The following is a 25,478-nucleotide window of genomic DNA, read 5'->3' as shown; positions in this document are numbered from 1 at the left end:
CTTTCTCGTAAACCAAATATCATTATAATAATATTATTATTATTACGAGCATTTTTTCATGTTATCTTTGATGGTGGATGGGGGGGGGGGGGCGCAGGTGGGGGGCGACAGAGTGCCAGCGGCCTTGATTTCTTGCTGGAACTCATCCTTCATGGTGCAACGCGGTAGCGGCAGTATACACCCGGCAACCTGCGTGGCGTGCGAGGCCTCACCGCACGACGCACTGAACGGCAGTTGACGAGTGCACATTTTGGGAGCGCGTAGAAAACCCACTGCTGCCGCCCAACACGTCGTGCAATGGCGATCGCTTAGCTGGCTGATGCGTGGCCAATGACAGCTGTTGTCGCGGGCTGGAGCAGACAGCACGAAGTTGATAAAAGTGAAACTGAAACTACGTAGTCAGCCTATTAAGGTGGTGTTGGATGAGGCCGTTTGTGCTTCTTCGCACTTACCGCTACACACTCGTAAGAGGTTCGCGGTCTATTGCACAACATTGTTCAGGTTTGAGAAGTGCTATCTTGACGATCATGTAATTGTAACCGGACGTGGCCTAACCAATGCGAGACCCGTAGTGTCTGTCCGATGCCACAGTCTTGTATGAGCGACAGCTGGGACCACACTGACAGAAATACTTTCCTATATTTCTGAATTAACGGGCGTCAAATTTAGCAGAAATGAGATGCAAATCTCTGAGGTCACGCGGAATAGACAGCAAGCAGCCACGGCTGCAGCCCCCTACCCTCTGGTCTTCTATGGGTTTGCCTGGTTTTTCCTTTGTCCCTATTTTGGATGCGCGCAGGCGCGTAACTATGCCACCCTATAGCGGTGGTGTTTCTTTGGCCATGTGCTGGGTGCCATGCCACCCAGATGCGGCGCAGCATAGTTCGAATTGCACGTAGCAGAACCGACTCGCATTCCAATTAATGGGCTTTTTTGTACACAGACCTCTATGAAGCCTGATCGGACTAAGTAGTGTACTTCGAATCATCTGAAAATTCAAATGATCGAGGTTCAAATTAACGAGTTTTCACTGTAACCGGCTTTGTGCAAGCATGCCTACTGTAGCGCGGATATGAGAAAATGCCAAATAAGAAGTAAAAAACATAATCTAGAAAAAGAGACAGGTGATATTGCTACATACGCAGACGACAATGGCTCTGGCACCTCCTCAGGTTCACATGCAAACTTTCTTTCTAATTTTTTCAACGCTTAGAATACGGGAGGAGGGGGGGGGGGGTGCTTACATTCACGAAAATATGGTATGTGCAGTACAGCTAGTGCAGAAGGCACCATTTCATTTAAGTTGTACATTAAGTGCCAATAATGTCCACAGCTTTGTGCACAGTCATCAAATAGACAAAGAACTTAGCAAGCCAGTATAACCCAAGGTGATGGTTCTTGTTAACAAGTTTTGTTGCACTTCGTTCTGATGGTGAACTAAATTAAAAACAATTCCTAGAATTTCTAGTTCGTCCTGGAGCGCTTCACAACCGATCAATCATGTCTAAGTGACATAAAGAAATCATGCAACAGGCTGATGTTTTTGATGTCAGTACTCAACATCGCCTTTAACAACAACGCAGATTCGCACACTAATGATCTCTATAGCATTGCCTGTCTGCCAAGCCAATCCCAAATTCTGCACTTCCTAATAACTTTTAACAGAGTCTATCAACTGTCCCAGCTCCATTTCACGCTGACCACTGGTGCAAAACCGCTTGGCAATGCAACCCGGTCACCTGTAGCAACGGTCACAACATTGCATCTTAGATACTTTTCTCACCTTAATGTCGGACTCTTCCTGCCCTCCGCCTGCAAATGTCGAGATTTTCATGTGTCCTCTGCACAAAAGGAAGAAGATGGGGCAACGAAGAGTGTAAAGCAACAAAACTGGACCTCTGTTCAAGAAAATATGGGCATAGCTCAACATATCTAGATTTTCAACATTTCCTCCAATTTCACTTGCTTCACAGTCAACTCTGTGAAAGTTAATCGATAGTTTTACATTGTGAGCTGTGAGAACATGCCAAGGCGGTAGAGCTAAACAGGTGACATTGCTCAGCCAACTGTACTGCATGATACGTTAAGAACCCACCCTTATTTAGCTGCAAAGGTAAATGTGGTTTTGTATAGACGAACACCGTGTTTGCAAACAAATGGGGCGCACGCGGCGCCGCAGCTGACTGGGGGTGAAAAGTAGGTTTAGCGCCCGTAGTAATACATGGAACCGAAATATTTCAAACAGTTTTACTGTTTCACAGTGACCTATGATGTCGTTAGTCGACACAGAGCAGGCATGAACATCCTAGAAGAGATCGTGAAAGTAAGAAATCTCCTTACCGAGGCGAAGTATTTTTAAACCACCGCGAAACGTATGGGGGTGCGAGTAGGGAGGGCGACTCATAGAAACACATGTAAACACAACTTATCGCCACATTTGTTTCATTTCACAGAGCTCCAGAAGTGGCAGAAGGTCGTTAAACGTTGGCCAGCGCTTTGAACAAGTGTTTGACTAAGTATGCTGCGTCATTGTGAAGGCAATCTACTTTTAAAACTCCCGAATAATCTATGTTGTGAAACCGGACACCGACAAAAGGCTCATGTAGCGAATCGCGCAGTTTTGTTTGCAGTCTAATATGCTGCCGCATGGGTAACTTAGAATGATAATACTGTCGCTCAAGAGATACATGCTAGACAGAATTATATTTAAAAAGCAGTTTTCAAGCGCCATACGACCATATAGACCGAACGAGAATCGCGCATTTTCACCGCGGCCGCCACCTGGTCCGGGACGGCGCCTGTGGTGCATGGTCATCTGCAACTGTGCGCGGTCAGCTTATCGTAAATCGTCAGACTTGCAGTACTGCAGTGTGCGCTGCAGTAATGTCGGACTGCTTGTAAAGCTTCTCGGAATCGGATAAACCGCGCTAGAATGAAAAGCTGTACATTGATAGCATTGTGCAACCGGATCCATTTGCTATGCCTGAAACACGTTGGGAAGTGCTCCCGACTGACGCGGGCGCTATGTCATCGTTGGGCATGGCAAACATTGTAGTGCATTTTTTTCTCTGAGTCGCTTCACTTCAGAGACCGTCTAGACATACCAGTCCCTGGAGGCGTACAGTTATTTTGAATCAGGTGGATGCACGTAAGGTCATTAACGGGCATATGTATATATATATATATATATATATATATATATATATATATATATATATATATATATATATATATATATATATATATATATATATATATGCTAGTCAAAGTTGACTATTTTATCGTTTATTTTCTTTTGCCCCCATAGTATCGCTATGGTTCTTATATATCGTTCTGCGCTTTTTGTGCGGTTTCCTCGTCTTTCATTTTTTTTTTGTCTTTACTTACGGCGCAGACCATGCAGCGCGTGCACTGATATCGAATATAAAGCCTCTCAAATTGCTTGCTTACGACTTGCTCACCACATGCATGTATCGGGACGTAACTGCATATGCATTCATTTTAATACTTACTGGCTCTACTTAGCCACGAGTGATGTTTTCAGAACGGATCGACGTCGCGCACGTTATTTTGCGTTTTATTTGTCTGAATTTACAAAATGAACCGTGTCTCGACGGCATCTTTACTGCCTTAAGAAGCGGGTGATGCGTGTCGCCAGTACTTGGAATGTATTTTTTTTTACTTTCGTCATGCAACATATCATATCGGGACGTGGAGCAAGACGTTCACTAAAAACAAAGAAAAAATCGCTTGGGCGACTTGTCTCTTAGACAGTGGGGTTCCGTCTGGAAACGAACCACGAATATTTATTGGTAAATATGCTTTACAGAGATGTCAGGAGCTAAATATTGTTGCATACATATATTCGTGGTCTTAAAATATGCACCAGGCCTTAACAAACGACTGCTTTTGTAGGCGCAAAGTCAGCTTCTTTGCGAACCGTTCTTTAAATATATTTTGTATGGGCGCAATTCACTTCTAACTCAGATTCTAGACAACGATTGGTTTTAAACGGAGATTGCCTCTCCAATGACGCAGCATACTTTGTCACGCACTTCTTCAAAGTGCTGGCCAACGTTTAACGACCGGCCACCACTTCTGGTGCGCTGCGAAACAAGAAAAATGTTGTGGTAAGTTGCGTCTGCATGTGTCTCTATGAGTCGCCCTCCCAACTCGCACCCCTATACGTTTCACAATGTTTTAAAAATACTTCGTCTCGGTAATGACATTTCTTACTTTCGCGATTTTTCCTGTCCATGATTGCTATGTGCCGAATAACATCATAGGTGCCCCGTGAAATGAGAAAACTGCTTTCAAATATTTCTGTGTATTCCTATTGGCGCTTACCCCCCCCCCCCCCCCCCCAAGTCGGCCCGGCCTGGTGAAAGAAGCGCCACCGCATTGTGCTGACTTCACAGATTGGTGTTGGTCTATAATGAATAAAATAGCGCCCATTATGCTGAGGTCTACAGATCTCCAGCAAGGGTATACAAGGGTATACTCCTGCAAGAGTACACTGCCAAAGGTGCACTGCTCCCCGATGATGTCTCCCGCCATCAGCTTTTGAACAAGAATCACAGATTTAACACCACGGTGACTAAAGCACGCCCCCCCCCCCCTTTTCTTTTTTTCTTTTTTTGCTGCTTATAGAAAATGCTGTTCATGTGGGCTATGTCTATTGGATCTGTAGAGGGAGAGTGCAGCTTCACTTGAAGCTTAACAGTATTTTGTGCAGCTAGAAACGTCTTTGAACGTCAGTAACCAAATTAATGCTACAACCATTCAACAGCAGCATCACTTACCTTAAACTATGTGTCAGCTTGTGCCACTTCTTAGTCTACCAGGCACTACTAGGGTTAAGCTCATCCATGCTGCCAATATCCAGTTAACTTCTGGCTTTCCTGCAAGAGACACAGCACTTCCTTAGCATAGAAACAAAAGACGCAAATATTCTGAGTGAATGTGGCAAATGGAAATTGAAAATGTGTCAACTTACGTAATAAAAAAAGGAAATACTTGAGCACATAATGGTACTATATATCGAGATGCTAGATAATGATAGTCAGTGATGAGAAAGAAAGAGTCTCTCCCTCTCTTTAGAGAAAATGGAGAGCTCTCTCACAGAGACAGAGAGAGTAGAAAGAGAGAGAGAGAAATTATCTCTACTCTCTTCCTCTCTAGAAAGAGAGAGAGATAGAGAGAGGATGATAGTTTCTTTTTCTGTCTCTCACCTTACTTTCGCGCTTTGTCCTATGAGAGAGTGCGAGCGTAAGGTGACTTAAGCGCTCCTCCGAAACTTTTTATATGTGATGTTATTCCGCCCCATTTACTACATATATTAACCTGCATTTTGCTATGTAATGAATCTGCAAACGTCGCACAGTCGTATATTGAGTTTAGTTTAGTTTAGTTTAGATTACGTGGATTTAACTTCCCAAAGCAACTAAAGTTCTCTGAGACACCGTAGTGGGAGGTTCCAGAAATATCGACCGCCTGGGGTTCTTTAACTTACACCGACATCGCACAGCACATGATAATCGCGTCCATCGAAAAGCAGCCGCCATGGCCGAGATTCGATCCCGCGTCCTCAGTCGAGGGTCGAAACTATTGCACTATGCACCGCGATGGGGAAGTCGTATATATATTCATAGCCCCTAAATGCAAAATTTTGATTGGCGAAAAAAATCCATTTATTGTGCTATTATTTTATTCAAAGTTTTTGAATCTTTAGAACAGTTAAATTTCATTGCCTTACCTGCGAAGGAGTTCTCTTCTGTGAAGGAGAAGCCAGCTTGATGTGTAACGTTGAGGATGATAACGGCATCATCGATCCCCTTGGGGTTTCTGGCAACAAAGAGTATCTCCCCGGCGTCTTCAGGGTGAACCGACCTAATTTCAAGGGACGTGACTCGGCAAAACGGTGTGTCGGCACCCTGCAAATAAAATAAAATAAAAATAAAGTAAGAGATGAAGCAGCACGAGGGCATCTTTGCACTGACGTAAGACGCGAGCAAGAGAAGCAGTGGTTGCACTGTAACATAACTTGCCGAGACTTCGTGGTGCAGGGTTATCAGCAAATTAACTGTATGAGCGGTGCTAAGAACTTGGCCTCTGCAAAAACTAGGCGGCCTCACTGCAAAGGGAAGGAATAAACGTCATACATACATGATTTGACTGATTGCTGCTGAAATTTTAGTGATTTACTTGTTTTTACTTGCTTCCTTTTAACTTCGTCGCGCTTTTAGCGAAAGAAAGGAGAATCTTTTTATTGGTGAGCGCAGTAATTGCAATAAATGAAAGGGAGGGGAAGGGGATGGGGGTTGATTATGATGAAGACCTTATAAAAGATCGTTGGCGCATTAACTTCTAGACAGAGTCACCGCCGCCTCATTCTGTCAAGAAAAAAAAAAGTAACCAAAGTAACCTACTCCATTTGATTCAAGACGGCCTCGGGCTCAGACCAGCATTTCCAAGACTAATTAACGCTCGTAAGTCGGCATCTCCTGGGCCGGGCCTTTTTGCCGCTCGAGGGCAACGGATACGGTGCAACGAACACCGGGCAGTGGTCGCTGTCTCTTATGCCAATCACCCACAACTTTCCAGCGCGAAACCAAAATCGCTCTGTGTAGGTAGTGTTCCAATTTCATTTGAGCCATCGGCTAGACATGGAAATTTGAAGTTTGATATCAGCGCTTGACCTCTGCGCTGCTCACGTGCTATATTGTCAACTTTTATTTCTGCTCCTGCCTCCCGCTGAACTACGTGGGCGTCTAATTTCGGCCGCGTAATGTCGCCAATACATTGATCGATGCGTCGTCTGTATAGGTACAACGTGGGACATAGACAGTGGCATAGTGAAGCCCTTTCGACGAAAATAACGGCACGTTTTGAGCTGGGGTTTAGTCTAAACGGTATCGTAATGCTTAGCAGTGACGGATATTAGACCTGCATTTCTGAGCGCTGCGGTGGAGTTGCCATCAGCGAACTTAACTCCACGGGGAGTGTTTACACCGAGAATTGTTTCTAGTTGTAAACTTCGCGATTTCATGACTCCGTACTCAAAACTTGCTCAATGTGAACAGTGCGCGAAGCTTCTTGCGAGCACATCCACGCGTATCAGGTTTCAAGATTCCGGTACTGATGTCAAGCAGTCAAGAATATTTCGTTCGTTTACTAAATGCAAGCAAGCAATATGCAACACAAATATCGCATATTCGTTCATTCTTGGCCGCTCGACTGTATATTTTTGTTCGCACGTCTTAGTGCCCCTAATCATCATCATCATCATCATCATCATCATCATCATCATCATCATCATCATCATCATCATCATCATCATCATCATCATCATCAGCCTGATTATACCCACTGCAGGGCGAAGGCCTCTCCCATATTTCTCCACTTAACCCGGTTCTGTGCTAGCTGCATCCACTTGACCCCTGCGAACTTATTAATCTCATCCGCTCACCTAACTTTCTGCCGCCCCCTGCTACGCTTTCCTTCCCTTGGAAACCAGTTTGTTACCCTCAGCGACCATCGGTTATCCTCTCTTCGCACTACATGTCCTGCCCATGTCCATTTCTTCTTCTTAATTTCTACTAGAATGTCAGTAACTTGAGTTATTTCTCTGACCCACTCTGCACGCTTTCTATCTCCTAATGTTACCCCTACCATTTTTCGTTCCATAGCCCTCTGGGTTGTCCTCATCTTAAGTAGAACTCTCCTGGTTAGCCTCCACGTTTCAGCCCCATAGGTTATTACAGGTAAGATGCAACTGTTGTATACTTTCCTCTTGAGCGATACCGGTAAGCTGCTAGTCATAATCTGCGAGTGCTTGCCAAATGCGCTCCATCCCAATCTTATTCTTCTCGTTATTTCCTTTTCATGGTCCGGATCTGCGGTTACTACCTGTCCTAAGTAGACATATTCGCCTACTACTTCCAGTATTTCGCTACCTAATGTAAACTGCTGTTCCTTCCCGAGGCTGTTGAACATTACCTTAGTCTTCTGCATATTGATTTTCAAGCCTACCTTTCTACTTTTCCTGTCTAGGTCATCAATCATTATTTGCAGTTCATCCCCCGAGTTGCTTAGCAAGGCAATGTCATCAGCAAATCGCAGATTACTGAGGTATTCTCCATCTACCCTTATGCCTAACTGCTCCCATTCCAAGTCTCTGAATACTTCCTCTAAACAAGCTGTGAATAGTACTGGGGAGATTGTGTCTCCTTGCCTAACACCTTTCTTTATGGGAATTTTGTTACTTTCTTTATGCAGAACTATGGTTGCTGTGCAGCCACTATATATATCTTCCAGCACTTTCACGTACGGCTCGTCTACCCCTGATTTCGCAATCAGGATAACCTTAGACTGTAATCAAGCAAAGGATCAAGCAGGGTTTCGGAAACGGTACTCTACTATCGATCATATCCATACCATCAATCAGGTGATAGAAAAATGCTCGGAATATAACCAGCCCTTATACATAGCATTCATTGATTACGAAAAAGCCTTTGACTCAGTTGAAACCTCGGCGGTGATGCAGGCCCCTAATCACCTGAATATAAATAAGTTTCTTGTGGAAAGCAATCTTTAAAAATACGAAGTGTAGACGCTTGGTGTGAGGATCAGGGGGAACAACGGGAGGAGGAATATTTCGTTTCATTTACAAAGCAGCGCCACGGAGGCATTGCAGGGGGTTCACTATGTTGCAGGTTCAGTTCAGTTCAGGCGTTCAGTCGTGTCCGACTCTTCGCGACCCTATGGACCATGTCACGCCACGCTTTCCGGTCTCTCACCATCTTCTTAACATCACCACTATGTTGCAGCGAACACAATAAAAACGCAGAGAAAACCACGTAAAATAGCACTAAGATACAAGAGCTACCGCCCCTGGTGGTACTGGAGCGAGTCGAAAGGGGGGGGGGGGGGCGGGGGGAGGGTGAGAACTGAATATATTACTACACATATCAACGTAATATCGATAGTATACGCTACCGTTGCGCAATGATGATTTATGTATACGTTGCTGCGCGCTTGTGGCAATGTCTGCTATACCAGGGCACTCAGCGGGCAACTCACACTGTAGTTGTGGGCGACGTAGTGGGTGAGGGCCGCTTCCCCGGGGCTGAGCAGCAGGCGCCTCACAATCCAATAAGCTCGTGTCGGTGGCGGATTGGCACAGACCAGCACAGAGATCCTGACTGGCTTCCCTACGATTGCCATGAGGCTCTTGTTCAGCGCTTTGATGTCGGGCCGGCCTGCGTGCAAGGCGGGGAGGAACAACACACAAAATGAGCGAAACACCTGAGATGTGGCTCTCCTCTAGGAATGGTGGAGGTGGATATCAGGAAGAGTGAAAAAAAAAACAAGAAAAAAAAAAACAGTGCGTATTGACGTTGGAGGCCCTGCGAACGAGTGCACATGATAAAAAGCTACAACTCTGGCAAAGCGCTGATCATTCAATTGAATGACCATGTGATCAGTGGGTTTGTTTATAATCAGCTATCAGTTGCAGCACTGCATGGTTGTCTTGTATTTGATGCTTGCAAATATATACGTCAGTCAGTAAGTGTGCTCATCCATTTTTTCTTTTGACCAATGTGCCAAAACAACTACTATTTGCCTCTCTAAGTTCAATAATTACAGTGAAGTCTGCGCATAGGACATGAATTTTTCTTGCTTTTTATGCGTCTTTACGCATTCTTTCAACATTAACCCCTTTAGTTGTAGACTCGGCATGTTTTTAAGTGCGATTAAATACTAATTTAGTCCCCTTGCGTTACCGCGCTGCTATTTAGCCCCCAATCTTCCAAACACCTCTTGCTAACATCTACCGCAGATTAAATCACGTTTCCATTGTTCTCTCTTAACCCCAACGCCTCGAAGAGAGTGTCTGCGCCCACATCGGCATCTCTATGGATACTGTCACACTTCACTACAAGATTTTGAACAAAGGCGTTCGGGTAACACAGGCATCTGGGTCCCCCTGTGACCCCATATCACTCAACGTGTTTTCCGCAATTATAACTCAGCATATGGTGGCGCGCGCCTAATTGATGCCAGAATAAATTTAGCCTTTATGCTAGGGTGGCTATTACAATCTTCGAAGTCCAATATGATTTTTTTTTTTAATTTTAGGCGTTAGTAAAGACTCTCTTCGCATGATTTTCTACCACTCCCAGCCGCATTTCATATCACTTGGTTTGGTTTGGACAGTAGGAATTAAAGGTTCAATGTACCCAGGCTATGAGAGGTGTCGAAATAGAAAGCACGAGAAATTTGGACCGCCTGGGATTTTTTAACGTTCTCTAAGAATACACACAGCACACAGACGCTTGCTTTCCGCATCCTTCAAAAATTGGCCGCCAAGGAGAGGATCGAACCCACGTCCTTAGAATTGATAGTTGACCGCCCTAATCGCAGGACAACGCGGCTGGACTCGTCGTTGGAGTGAATCATGCAGTTACTCAATCATATCGCTACGGCATTGCTAAGGTTGGTGAACAAAGCGCAAAAAAAAAAAGAAAAGCTGGAGAGAGGAATACAGCTTAAGCTATCACTTTCCAGTTCTGTGATAAGAATGTTGTGGCCCAGTGTATTTTTAAAGGCGCAGCTTAGCTGATCTTTATAATCGTTCTCTGGATCATTCTGGGAATTTCGACGCTTGTCAGACATCGAGAAATGTGTTTATGGCTGAACATATTTCATTTAAAGATGTTTCCGCTGCTCGGCTAAAACATGACACGACCACGTCGAGAACGCCGGTGCAGCCTAGCCTTTGAGAACAGCGAAAAAAAAAAAAAAAATGAAGGTTGCAGACTGCGCTGAAGTATGCCTAGAGCGAAAATGGTGAAAGGCACTCTACAGAACTGTTTTCATTATCTGTATCGTCATGGTCAAAGCTACTATCATCATCACTGTCGCCACTGTCATCATTATCAACTATATACAGTCACTGTCGTTGATACTATCATTATCATCATCAGTATTAACGGCAGGCCGTCGTCATCGCTACCACCATCCTTCTCACTATTGCTGCATCATCCTTAACATCATCAGCTAAATGCACAGCCATTGCCATGGCTACTATCATGGTCTAATTACCATTAAATACATCGTCATTGCCATCGCTACCATCATAACCACTATCGCTAACTGCAGTGTCATTTTTATCGCTCCTATCACCCTTCATTAGACAAGAAGAATTACTGTTTCTCACCAGACCCGGCATGAAGTAGTGGTTGCGCTTGGCTGGGGATCGGAGGGTTAGTAGTGGCTGGATTCGCGGTCGAGATGGAAGATTTTTTTCCTTTATAGATGTTTTCTCATCACACTATCTTTACACGGCGGACATGAACCAAGAAAGGTTTTCGCTTTAAAATGGCCGCGATGCACGCAGCTTATTTGCGAAACAGGCCAACGGCGGGACACGTTTGATTTACAGGGCGTTTTAGGCATTATAATCCCTCCGCTTTAGGTGAGAATGGTAATAGAATCAGGTGACACATATGTTATGTTGAGGCAGAAAAGGAATGAAAAATAAAGAGCCTCGGCCCGTGCCACTTAGTACACAGTCGATATGATCGTTTATAGGTCCTTTTCAGTTCTGGAACTGCGCCTTCGAAAGCGGCTGCGTTTTGCTCCTAGGCACAGAGATGGCGCTGCAGTCGAAGTTTGCTCCTCGCCGACTATATGCGCGATACGGCAGCGCCACGCTGCAGTAGCTGCGCGCATTTATTTGTTTACTTTTTAATCCAAATATGCTGTTTTTCTCTGCGAGTGACCGTACATCGGCTGTTTTGCACACGCTATCCTGCAATTCAGTGTGGGCGCCGGCACTGTCCATGAATTATTAATCGACGACACACAAGAAGCATGCGCTGCCGGACGTTTTCGAGCGCGAAATTTTGAAAATAATCATCCCCAGGGGTACATGGTGTCTTTCAGTTATATTTTTTACAAAGTGTTAGGACTGAGAAACCATATTCCATTGCGTTTTGAGCCATAACGTTTCAACAAGCACCGACGTAACAGCGAAAAATCTGTCCACCGCCCAATGATAGTTTCTCTTGAAACTGGGAGAGAACGGTATCCCGGAGAGACATTGTGAACATCATAAAGGGTGTGCAAAACACGTTTCTGGGCAGGGGAGATTGTTAAATTTCATAAACATGCAATCACCAAAGAAGTGGTTAAAATTTAGCGGGAGGCACGGTCCCTCAGGCTTGATGAAGTTCCTAGCACATGTCCTGATCATCTACCATCCTTCTCTTTAGATCAAGAACGGCAAAAATCTGAACAATAACAGCAAAGTTACGCGCAGTGTCACAACACAAAGCGACATGCAGAAGGTACCGACTAAATCAGCTGAGTGAAATTAATCAACTGGTCGTGCACTGTTACCGGTCGAAAAAAAAATAATAGTTTATGGTTACCTAAAGATTGGCAGCTCTCGGTGAAAATGGGCATTGACCATAGGTTGATTATTTTCTTCCAAGGTAGAAATATTACCAAGTGGTAGTGCCGGGTTCCGCGAATTCATGAGTTGCGGAATCTTTGCTCGCAGGTAACTGGTGTCGAAGTTGCCCCTATGGAACTGGAAATTACTTCGCTAAGAGATGTAGAGGCAATTGTGCATGCTTTACAAGCTCTGAAAGGCCGAATCGATCTCTTCGACCAATTCGACCACGGTTGCGGGAACAGCGGCGGCCCGCCTGCTCTCTACGTGTAATAGTGAACTAGAATATTGATCTACTTCACTATACTACGGGTATAGTGCGCATATGACAACAGACACGTAAAAACAAATTTTTGCTACGTGTCAAACTACCTTCTAGATGTACTTGGACACCGTAGCCTTCGTCAAGCAAACAAGACTTTTGCGTTCGCCTTTGTCTCACACTAACAACGCAAAAATTAAAGAGCACTGCAGAATCTGCTTTGGAGTAATGCGAAAGCACGGATTCTGCTGTTTGTTGCCTCTGGTTGCTTAATTCACTTCTTGTTTACCCATTTTAGTCTTCGGTATTTTCAAATTGCGCGCCAATCCCTTCCTATGCTCGTTTTCGGCTCTACTACCGGTTGCGTGACGTCACATACTTTACGTCACCCTAATTACCTGACTTAATTACCTATTTTAGTCTTTGGTACTTTCATATTGCGCGCCAATCCCTTCCTCTGCCCTTTTTTTTTTGGCTCGAATTCAGGTTGCTTGACGTCACATCCTGGACGTCACCTTAATTTACTGATTTAATTAACTATTTAGTATTTGATACATCTTGACGTCATCCTGAGTGACTTTATTAACTACTTAACATTTGATACATTCAAATGTGGCGCCAAGCTATTGGCTAATGAGATCATTTCCGCCTGTACTTTTACGTTTTTTGCCTCTAATTAATTACCTAAATAAGTTATTGGTCTAATTATTTTTCGGACACAACATTACGGCACCCTCTATCGATTGACACCACTCATTAGCCTCTACCACTTATGAATTACAACTGTTGCAGACACGATTTTGCGTGTTTTGCCTCTAAATAATTATCTCATTAACGTATTGGTCTAATTATTTTTTTGGACATAACATTACGTCACCCTCTATCGATTGATATCAGTAATTAACCTCTATCGCTACTCAATTACTCACAACTGCTGCGGACACAATTTTGCGGACGCGGTTTGCGGACAGAATTCTGTGAACATAGCGAAGTAATGCTTTCGCATTAAAAGCGACGCTTACGCTTAAATACAGACTACGTGACTTTATAGACGGCAGAAAAAGTGAACCTCTCGTGCTAGCTGCACTTATAATAAGGCAGTCTACCCGAGATGGTGAGCAGGATGTCCCTGGTGCGCGCGCGCTCCTCCTTCCAACCTAGGTGGTTTGTGGCCGTGCACTGGTAGCTTCCGGCGTCGGAGTACAGCACCGGGTCCAGAACCAGCGAGCTCTCGGCGGCCATGCTCTCCAGGCGACCCGAGCGCACTCTCGTCCAGCAGTAAGAGGGCGGCGGCTTGCCGTCCGCCTTGCACTCGAGCTGCACGGGTCCGCCGAAGTCTGCTGCTATCTGCGACGGGGGCTGCTCGACGATCTCGGGCCCATCTGCGCAAAGTCAGGGTACAAGGCGCCGTCAGAGCTCTTTATTTATTTAGTCATTGATATATGGTGTTTACTTAGGCATCAGACAAACTGATTTGGAATGCAATCTAGAATGCTTTATTTGGGCGCGATGCTTCCCACTGGGGTAAATTAGGCGTCACCTAAACTTCACCTTCAACAGCATTACGCCACACTCATTAGAGAGTTTTAGCGCATCGTGACCCGTTACCATGCGCTATCGATGTGTACGCGCTGATTGGTTTCTACGCGGCAGCTTTGTGTGCCCACTTCTAAGGCTCCTCTATTTTTTAAAGGTAGCGACAGGTCTTGATCCAGCCGCCCCTCCTTCCGATAGGCCGGTTGGCTGCACGTGACCTCTTAACCGCCAAGCTCCGCCCAAAGGGTCCAGAGGTGCTCGCTGCGCCGCTGAAATGCATGGCGGTCTGCGCTTGTCAGCGTGATATTGGCCGATAAGTTAAGCAAAAAGTACTTCACACATCTCTATTGCATTTTTAGGAGTGTATATGCAGTATTTAATGCTTAAGCTAACGCAAGTATTACATATCTGAACTCAAACTTTGAAGCGCACGCGTGACATGCGGCTGCACCGGGCTGCTGAGCTTTCGGCTGCCGGAACCGTGCGGAAGACGCGAAAAAGTCATTTTGCATTCTTCGCGGTGACAATAATAACAGCAGAAGGAAGCTATGGCCTCGTAGGATCGGGCGTAAGATTTTCATGGCCACGGAAAACACCCGACTATGAGAAGTGATTTCTGTCTGCTTAAAAAGCCATTTGCTTGCCTGGGATGACCTTTGTTTGGGCATATGCTATTTCATCAGCAAAATATTAAGGACGCTATGACTATGTAGCCATTACTTGTACTGTGGATGTCTAGTGAAAACTCACTGCCGTTTCGCGCCCCCTTACTTTCCCCGAACAGATCAGAACTGCAATATAACGCGTGGAATCAATAGTGTCAAAATGCTCAGAATGAAAAGGAAATGCTTGATAATGCTTTTTATGAAAATTTATTCCGAACAATTGATCAGCTAATTGATATAAATGGCAAATGAAACATTGGAAAAAGAGGAGGGTGTGTCAAAATAATCGAAATGGAAAGTCAATATTTGCCTATGCTAAATATCGGCTTATAAAAGTAAAAAAATACACAACAAAAACAAAAATTTGTACAATAAAAAGTATAAAAACACCCGTGTGTGTGAAACGCTACTGAGCTATTCTTTTAACGGAGGAGTCTCGCGGCGTTGTACCGAATGCAGACAAGTTCCGCTGAACGCGCACAGGGACTCGTCAAGTTTCAAGAGGCGGCATCCAAGATTGCTGGTGACATTATTGCCCGGTAAGCTATAAGGAAAGCAATATAAAGCAAATAAAGAATAGAAAAGTGAGAAAACATTATCCGTGAGCTTTGTATCGCATCATACCCGATTTTTGTTTTGTAGTTGTTGGAGGATACACACGCGTTGACAATGCACAGATGCACAGAAACTGACTTCTCCAAAATAAAGCTATTGAAATACTGTGTAAATGAAATAAACTTGAGCCAAAAAAATGTGTAAAACGGAGTATACCCGGACGGTTACAAACGAAATAACGCCCATATTGCATTACAGCTCTATGCGCAACGACGTTTCCAAAAGTTGCAGAAACCTCGCAGTCTACTTATTTGTTTAGTAAGGAACCGAGCCCAATACGTTTAATGAAATATTGTTTCTACTTGAAGTTCGCTACTAATTTCAAAGCATAATTAATGAACAGTTTCCTAACCGCTGTACTGAGGCGAACGGTTCAGAAGAATGAGCTGGCTCGTTTAACGCGCGCGTTTTTTTTTTTTTTTTTTTTTGACGTTTATACTGCACACGCATGTTTAAATTATTATTCCTGTCTTTTGAAGCTTTTGAGCAGGATAGGACACAAATCTGTTGAATTAAACAGTTTATGTGTGCACCGAGCACGGCTTCATGAATACGCGGTATGCACGAAAGAGTGCGGCGCGTCGTCTGCTAGCGCTGCTCCATGGACCCCTCGAGAGGGCGCTCGTGTAGTTGTCGCTACCTTTAAAAAAACGGAGGAGCCTTACCCACTTCCAGGAGCTAGCGCCATCTAGCGCCGTGAAGGTGATCTGGGCATGCGCAACCACGGCAGGTCCCGTGGCGCAACAGAACTCGCGGCGATGAATGACGGTGACGGAGAGCGCTATGCTAAAGTTCTCTAAGGTGACTCCCATTCGCGGTTGCCTCTGCGGATCCTCGTTCGAATATGCACGCACGTTGCTGCCCGCTTGATCACTAACCCCTTAACGTGTGCCGCTATTATCTAATACGCACTAATTAGCACATAGTTGTAACTTAGCACATTATATGAAACCCCTGAAAGGTATCCAATGTGCGCGCAACTATTAGAAGGGCACCAAGAGTCATAGACAAAATAAGCCATCATGATCAAGGGGAACGAAGTGACTCACGAATCGGCACATATATTCAGAACATTGCACGTGTACTATTCTTCATCTCATTATAGATATAGAGGTATGTACTGCCTGGTTTCATTGCTTTGGGTCTGTTGGTCGACATGGAGCCGCAATGGTTCACCCAGACTATTCGAAGCGCCCAAAGGCGTCATAGCTATAGACAACCAAAATAAAAGAGTGCCATGAGCGTGCCCCAAAGAAGACTGCTCCGGGGCCATAAATCAAATAGCATCATTAGGAAGGTGGGAGGCAGTGCTGAACTGACTGGCTAAAAGAAAACATACACACTTCGACCAGTCGAGGGTGGGCAGTTTTTAAAGAATGTCGCCAATGTAAAGCTATTGTTACGTATATATTCCTGAATATATAACGGCGGTAACACCAAGCTGATTTCAGTCTGAACTCATGCTCGAAAGTTCGACCAGTTGAACTTCCACCGTTCATCACGATTTGTCAGGTTTTGGAGCAAGTCTATTTTTCACTCTTTAAGTTCCTGACGTCTAACGAATTCTGAAAATGACACGTGTGCACACCTTTGCTTTTTGAATTTCCTCGACGCAAGAGCTATTACAGGACGCTTTATTCTCGATTCATATCAAGTCGCCTCGTCCACAAGGCAGCAAATAATGAAAAGTCCTTGTTATAAACTGAAAGCTGCCCTGTCTGCCTGAAAAGAAAAAGAGAGAGTGAGAGACAGACATACAGACAGACAGACAGAGAGAGAGAGAGAGAGAGAGAGAGAGAGAGAGAAGCTAAGCAACACTGTCTGTCTGCAAAAAGAAAAAAAAACACAGAAGCTCATTTCATACAAAGCTCGTTTTTTCCTGCCCGCGCACTCTCGTCAAGATGCTGCACTGCCTTCAGCACGTTCTTTCTCTGTCTCTAGTTATTTCTCTTTGTACCTTCCTGTTCAATTCACTATTTCCCGAAAGCTGCTGTAACATCTGCCCCGTTGCCAGCCACCGAAAAGAAATGCACATGAGAAAAAAAAACTGAGTAAAGAAAAAACTATGGAAGAGCGGCAGAATGCCGCACGTGCTGTCGATGCCGAGGCTGCTAAGTGATGGCGGCGACATCTGCGCCACGACAAAAGACGCGCCCGCAGGATCACGAGGCGAAGATGGAGACCGCCTTTATGAAGGACCGGCGTTTGAAAAGGTTGGAGTAGGTTGCAGGCGAAAACGAGAGAAATGGGGGAAGAGGGAACTGCCATCCTTTATGGTTCGGCTTTGGTCTTTGCATGCGAAAACCGCTAACTTATTTTTAGGCTCTCAAGACGGGTGCAAGACGGGCTCTCCAGACAAGTGGCCACTGTTATAAGAATGTCTCTAGTGCCTGCCACCCAGTGGCGAATGGGCCCAGAGGGCTAACCCGAAGGCAGTTGACTGAGTAATTAAAAGTTTGCCGACTCCGTAGCAGCGTGTCTTTCGTCTCCTCTCATGCCACGCTTCGTCGACCAAAACGAAAACTGTGCGTCGACGGTGAAGGGGATGCCTGACTTTTTCCGAGATCCTTTGTCACCCAGCATATGGTTTTCTTTTCTTTTTTTTTTTGTTAGCGCGCCTTTCCAGTTTTGTCGCCAGTGCCTTCATTAAAGTTTAGACAGCGTGACGGCGCATTTCGGGTTTCCGCTCTGAGCGGCGCATATTGCCCGCGTAGAGAGGACAGCTCGAACGAAGCGAGTGGCAGGCGAGGGCCAGGCTAAACAAGCGTGTAGCTGACGGCTAAATACTAGAGAAGGGATGTTTGGCGGGAGCTTTTGACGGCTATTGCTGAAATTGGCTAATAAAAGGAGGGGCCGGGACACTCGATGCGAGCTTAAAAACGAAGCGGCTGCTTTTGTTTTGGCTCAAGACTCAGGGGTTTGTGCGCGCCTGTTTTCGTATAAAATTGATAATTCCCCAACGTATAAACAGGCAAATAAATATATCTGTAATATCTATTTGAATGCTGTCTCAGTAAACCATAACACGAGAAGCATTAGTACAAGTAAAAGCAGTTTATATTCATCCTGACTGACTCACCCGGCCCATACAATGCAAAAAGAAGGAAAGATTTTTAGCCAAATGTAACTCAATTAAGGAATAGCTCAAAGTAATCACGTAGACAATTATTCCATATTGTTAAATTTTCACAAGATGGTGACGAGATTGATGATAACAAGTGAAGAGTCGGGAGTGCACTAAAGAAACTTTATTGGGCTTACTTGCGTCCAAAAAAGAACTAAACGATTGGGCCCCTTCCCTTTATATGCTCACAACGTTTCTGATCTGATCTTCCCACTTAGCCTCTGCGTCTTTTCTTACTCTTTGTGACGAAATAAGCGCGCACTTTTGTCGAGTCAGCGCCGCGCGAATGACGCGTGCAAGGAATTCCAGAACATTGGAGAATCGTCTCCTTTTCCTCGCGAGGAAAGCGCATAGCCTTGTGCGCATCGATGTTGTCACCCCCTCCTGCTCCGTTACAGGGCCTGTAGCAGCGGCAGCAGGACCGTGAATTTTCTTTTCTCTCTTCCTACAGTTGCAGCAGCAACAACAACAACAGCCAGCCAGTCAGTGTTAGAGCAAGTGTTGCGGCGAGTGTTGCAGTGCTACTGCTCGGCTCCCGGGGCAACCCCCTGCTCGGCAAGCCCACTGATCTGCTACAGGACAGCCACATCGCAACTATCCAGACGTCGCTCTGCGACAGTGCCCGGTGAACAATTTGGTGTTTATTTGTTCTGTCTCTCTCGTGCCTTGTTTAGTGTTGTAAGCCTCTGTGTTATTGAAAACCTCTTTAGTTGCATGTTTTGCATTGTCTTTCTGTGAACCTCTTGTTTGTGTATTTAGGGTGTTAGTGTTAATTCTTCTGTATCGTCTCTTGCTGTGTATAAAGTCTGTTCATTAATTCTGACTCCGACCTTTACTCTGGCTTGAACCAGCGATAGCTGGGCACCTAACGGCCACCCCCTTCTGTCACTACAGGTGGCTGGCTCAGCTTGCCATGCAAGTCGAGGGCTTCTCCTTTGAGATCGGCACAGCTACCCCCACACACTCCAAGGGTGTCTGGATGTGTGCGCACCAATAGTGGCGCATTGTTAATAAATTATAATTAATAACGGTGAACACTCAAGTTCACTTCGTTGGCCTAACGGGCAATCAAATAGCTTTCAATCGTTTTAACGGAGCAGGAATAACGATTTCCTTTTTGTTTTTAATCTGTCGCACCAAAATGAAAGCACTATATCCTTTCTCCTAACTGCACTGTGAAGTGGAAGTGACATGAAATGTTTGGTTGAATCAACGTAGCATCGTACGGTGGCTTAAGCGGATTGTGTTTATTCATAAATGCGTGAAGAGGTGGCTCATTATAATTTCCGCGTGCTGTCCAGCCAGACGCCCACACCACGGACTCTTGGATGTACAGCTGCCCCAAAACGTCTATACTAGTTACTAGTAAGCGCATGCGACGGCCGCTTTTTCTGCTTCCCTGCGCTTTAGGGCGGGTCAATCTTCCTGAAGGGTCGAAATGAGCCAATGGCTTGGTGAACCTCTGACTAGACCATGTTTTCGACGGTTAGCTCTTTTATAACGCTCAACAGCACAGGAAAGGTGGCCGTCATGCATGCAGTTGAAGATTTGGGCGGCTGTACCTGTACTGACTCAAAAAAGAAAAAAATTCACCTCTTTGATTTCTTCTACCTGTCTCCTTACTATTCCTTTATTTCCGCCGCCCCAGTTCAGGTGCTTCAGCTTATTTCGATAGCAGATACCGGGGCAGCAAAAAATCTTTTCCTTCCTTTATTATTTTTATTGTACTCTATTATAATAAAGAACCACTTACTACTACATCACCCGGAACTTCGTGGCTTGCGACAGGCATCGAAAACAATGAAGCAGTGACGGGGAAGGTACGAGCAATAAAACCAGCACGCTTAGCAATAAACAATGAAGCAGTGACGGGGAAGGTACGAGCAATAAAACCAGCACGCTTAGCAATAGGAGTTGCTTCAACTTAAGCCTCTTCAGTGTGTGACAATCGAGCATCGCAGTGTTTCAATATTTTGTTGTAGTTGTAGTTGTTGGAAGTTACGGTTACCAGCCGACCGTGTAGGCCATATGCCAAACGTTCACTGGGTTTAATCCCCGAAATGAGCAAGAAAAATCTAAATAAACGTTTGTTTTATGTTACAGTAGACGAACTCAACACGCTTTTTACTCTACATCCCGCGAGCCAATTTGGACCAGAACCCCGCCGCGACCAGCATAACGGACGTGGGACCGATAACATTTTTGGTGGTTTTCGCACTAATCCGCGCCTAAGCAGCTCTGCTGCGGTTGCATAACATAAATGAGAGTTGCGAAGACTGCAGAGCAAGATCAGACGAAGAGGCTTATCGGGATAAAAAATCACTTCTTTCGACGTAAGAGACGTGGATGCCAGTCGCAGGATGTTTTCGACTTTTATTTGTGCCCTTTTTTAAATGTTCATCCCCAGTGCTTCCGCTGGCACATTGCAAGAACCCGTGGCAGCAGGTACACATGAAAGGCCGCGCGACTAAGCTCGGAAAATGTCGGCGACGATTACGAAACGTCGATACGAGATTTCGCTTGTCACCATGACTGCGACAGTTTACTGCCTTACTAGCTCGTTCTTATATATTTCTTTATCGTTTCTTGAGTTGGTTTTTTATATTACCTCGACGACACTGAATTTGCTGCACGGAAAAAGCCTGTGACACCCAGGCATGAAACCTCTGTGCACGTCTGGCGATCAGTCAATAAGTGTAATAAGATGCGACACTAACAGTAGTAACTGTGCTGTCGTTTATTGCGAAATTGAGCAGGTGAAGGTTTGGCTGAACTCTACTGGCTTTCATCTGATGGCTCCCGTCGAATTATGCGTAGTTTTAATTCAGGTAATTATTCGCTAATACTGAAAAAAATGTTCCCTGCTAAAAATATTTTATATGTGTCTCTTAAATAATAAAAAAGTAATCAAATTAGTGCACATTAATGGCACTACGTATTGTCGATTCCAATTTCAATCAATACACTGCCCCTTCGATTCTGGAAGTGCAGTATATATATAGCCCACAATTCATTAGGCCACGATGGTGAATTAAGTTTATCATTCTTGTTGGGGTAGTCTGAACACATTCGACAGCAAAAATTACGCTCCCCAAATGGTTATTTCGAAGCGGAATGAATTTCGCCACAGTGATTCTGAAGGATAACGCTTTTGATAAAGTGTCGTCTGGAGGCTTAAAGACGTCGAGAATGGATCATATAGCAAGCAGAGGTAAATGCATTAATCCATATACATTGCTGGCGCTATTAGTATGGTCGAAAACAGTATTGTGGCTGCAGATTAGTAGCACTTTGAACTTGGCTGCGAAAAGCAGTTGAATGTGGTCTAGGGGAAGATGGTCCTAATTAGGCGCCACGTACTGCGCGAATCATTAGACTTGAATCATATGATTGTGTGGTGGGGGTAAATAATTAGGTGGTCGCTTCCCTTAGCAATGAATGGAAACAACTGGAGCTGCGCTTCAAACTCAGAGAGCCACTGTAAAAAAAAAAAAAAAAAAAAAAAAAAAAAAAAGAACACAGTTGAAAGCCATAACCAAGCTGCCACAATGGCTGGGCGCAGCATCATACTAGGTTTCTTTCTTAACTTTCAACTCTCCGAAAATATTTCTTCTCTCTTACCTCTTCCCGCTCCCCCGTTTTTTGTACCGTGAGCTTGGTGCCTGCAGTTATTCATTTTATACACGAAAAACTCCATTTTGCTGGAGTAACAGGTAGCCTGACAGTCGAGATGACCAGCATCGCTTTGCGTTTTTAAGCATAATTTCAGCGCAGATAGCCCTGTGTCGCACCGCAATCTATCGTCTCGTCGAACTATCAAGCCTGCAAGTATCAGCAGCAGGATCCGAGCGCGGCTCTTGGCTTCGAAATTGTCACGGCCTGCAAAAAATAAACCTCACGTAGTTAAAACGAGAACGGCGCCTCGGTGCGGCGTATTAAAGGGAATGAGAAGAGGAGGTACGGATCGAACGCAGTTGCCGCGCACCGCTGTAGGCACGAGAAAAGCTACGTCTTTGCGAAATCTGACAATTACAAATGCAAACAGATATTCGTGGACATTGAAAATGACACCGCGGTCATGAGAGACCAGACGGACTCAATAGCGCGCAGTAAGCAGTTTATGGATGGCGCTCGATAAGCTTGAGCTTTTCTTTGTTTCTGTTTTTTTTTTTTTAACCATTGAGTGGAGAGGATTAAACAAAACGGAGTCATTAAAGCTCACTGGCCTCTACATTACGACACTGCAATACGGGAGTCTTTCGGAAAAGAAATCTGGATAAGTTCGGTCATTTATTGTCCTTTCATAATACGCCCAGATTCGGACGAGCGGGAACTTAAATCCTGCAGAGAGCCGGTCGATGTTCATGCGCATCAACGGGACGGAAACGACGAGTGCGTCCGCCGTTCTAATCCCGAACTCTCGCCAGGGCCGCTTATAAATGTTTTTTTTTTCTTTTTCTTTTTTTTTTTTTTACGTACAAATGACCACTAACTGTGCGGAACACGAACGCAGCCTGGAAAAGTTTCATTTTCTAATGACTGCGGCATAATTTGTCTAAAAATCGGGAGGCGATCTCAAGCGCTAGCACGCACACTTGAAGTCTCTCGACTGTTTCTATCAACTTTAGCAGTATAGAGTCCGCATAAACTTTATTATCATCATAATGGAAGGAAAACAAGGGATGTACGCTCATATTGATGTTGCAGAAAATAAAAACATAGAGACCACAAATGCATGAAACGCAACACTGATGGCTACCGACCCCAAGCAGGAGATCCCGGCCGACGGCTAGGGATCCCTCCCTATCGTGAGTTAGTTACATGATTCCCTGTCAAATCCTCTGAAGGATGAACATAAAGTTATATGTCTCTCTCTCTCTCTCTCCTATTTTCTTACCCCTCTAGTTGTAGTCTTGGCGGCAATCGTGTCGAGAAAACAAACTTTCATATACACTCGTTTTGTTAATTTGCTTGCACTTACATCGGACGTTCAGGAAGTATCCGTAGGAGGCGAACGTCCCCTGGCGGTGGACGGCGGCGCACCGGTACCAGCCGGCGTGCTGGCGTTCGATGGAAGAGAAGTTGAGGAAGCCGTCGGGGCTCTGCGGCACTGGCGGCGGCCCGTCGTCCTTGAGCCAGCGAGGCGCGCACGGCGGGTTCGCGTCCACCGCGCAGTGCAGCGACACGGGCATCTTCTCCAGGATCGGGAACCCGAAGCCCGGCTCCCGGGAGATCGAGAAGGACGGAACGTCTGTGCGGGCACATGAAAAAAGAGAGGCGCCGCCGTCAGCTTAGTGTGAGGCTGAACACAGGAGAATAGGCGACAGAGGGATAAAAAACAAAACAAAACAAAGCAAAACAAAACACAAAAACATGGAACAACAATTGGAGTATGTCTCACTTGCAAGAAATGAAATCGACGTGTTTTTTTTTTTTTTTATCAAACATGCGACATTAGCGAAGCTTGTGTTTAGACGCGGCCACAACTGCATTGACAGGTCCCTATTTATATTAGCCGACATTAAATATTGGAAGTAATTGCTAGCTGGGTACTGACTATGCGCTTCTATTCTTCGGTACTAAAGTGTGCTGTAAAGTCTTCCCTGCCATATCTTGGTAAGATAGTGTTGCGATTTGAATGATGTCTATAAAGTTCCCCTTAATTCTCTCTTGCCACGCAGCGGTGGTGCAGTGGTTCGGCCGCTCGACAGAGGATGCGGGATCGAATCTCGACCGGGTGATCGGTTTTTGATGGAGGCGGAAAGCAAGACGCTCGTGTGCTGTGCGGTGTGAGTGCACTCCAAAGAACACCAGGTGGTCTAAATTTCCGGAACCTTCCACTACGGCGTCTCTCATAGCCTCCGTTGCTTTGGGGACGTTTAAACCCCTTAAACCAAACCAAACCTTACTTCTCCATGTCTTCCTCCTTTAGACTCGGTGCAACACAAACGAGTCTTAGCGGAGCAAACGCTGCTTTGTCTATTCGCAGAGGAGATTGACAAAAACAACTTCGAGGGACGCTTAAGCTCCGCCTGTGTCACGCGACAGTGTTGATGCTTTCCGTATACGATTCCCTTGCGGATCGTCGTTCGCTTACACGCACTCGTCTAATCACTAAACCATTAACTGTGCATTTCTTATCCCATATATACTATCCTCATTAGGATACCGTTGCGAGCTACCACATTATGTCAACGAAAGCCGGACAGACTTATCAATTCTCGCCTAAACAGAAGCCGTACGAACGTGTAAGACTGACCCCGAGGTAGCCTGTCTAAATAAAAGATCTCGGGTTTGATTCCGATCACGTTCTCCCATTTGACAGGAGCTGACCGAACCAGCAGCTCCTGTCAACTCGCCCATGCTACGTGGTCACGTTACGTCACACATCCCGCCACCGACCGTTTCACCTGCCAATTACCACCTGGCAACCGCCAGAGTCACACTGGTAATTTCTTGCTCACAAGTTTCGAGAAATAACACTGTTTTGCTTCTGGATAACCAGATTTTAAAGTTTTAGTTTGTTGATATTTACTTCCAAACATGTTGGTCGTACATTACTGCGAAATTTGATTTCTTTATCTGCGAGCTTTTTAATCCATAAATGCGTTATTTAGAAAAAAAAAGCCAATTATGCAAACAGTAAATTACCCGCTTATCCTTGATAAGATCAAAGTGTAAAAGTGTCCAGGTTTGTAGCTTTCTCGAGGAAGAAGTAAATGGGTCAACGTTGGAAATCGTAGTGAAATCAAATATAGCGGGCAAAACCTGAAACACACGTAACATGTGCGTTTCCACGTGTTGCGCGTGAAGCTT

General features: G+C 45.0%; 1 protein-coding gene across 1 annotated transcript in view; it reads right to left on the bottom strand.

The window, feature by feature from the left end:
- Positions 1–4,802: 4,802 nt before the first annotated feature.
- LOC146186252 (kin of IRRE-like protein 2) overlaps positions 4,803–25,478 on the bottom strand; it is a 40,668-nt gene continuing 19,992 nt past the window's right edge. Inside the window, exons 7-11 of the mRNA XM_084608017.1 lie at positions 23,644–23,913; positions 13,829–14,104; positions 9,082–9,260; positions 5,756–5,933; positions 4,803–4,901 (exon numbers count right to left, since the gene is read on the bottom strand). Of these exons, the coding sequence (XP_084464143.1) occupies positions 4,816–4,901; positions 5,756–5,933; positions 9,082–9,260; positions 13,829–14,104; positions 23,644–23,913 (989 nt within the window). The 3' untranslated portion in view covers positions 4,803–4,815. The remainder of the gene's footprint in view (positions 4,902–5,755; positions 5,934–9,081; positions 9,261–13,828; positions 14,105–23,643; positions 23,914–25,478) is intronic.

Source organism: Amblyomma maculatum, chromosome 6 (genome assembly GCF_055883805.1).
Source record: "Amblyomma maculatum isolate TAMU_Amacu chromosome 6, ASM5588380v1, whole genome shotgun sequence".
In the NCBI taxonomy this organism is placed as follows: domain Eukaryota; kingdom Metazoa; phylum Arthropoda; class Arachnida; order Ixodida; family Ixodidae; genus Amblyomma; species Amblyomma maculatum.
Note: the sequence above shows the minus strand (reverse complement) of the source record. Positions and strands in the feature narration are given on the sequence as shown.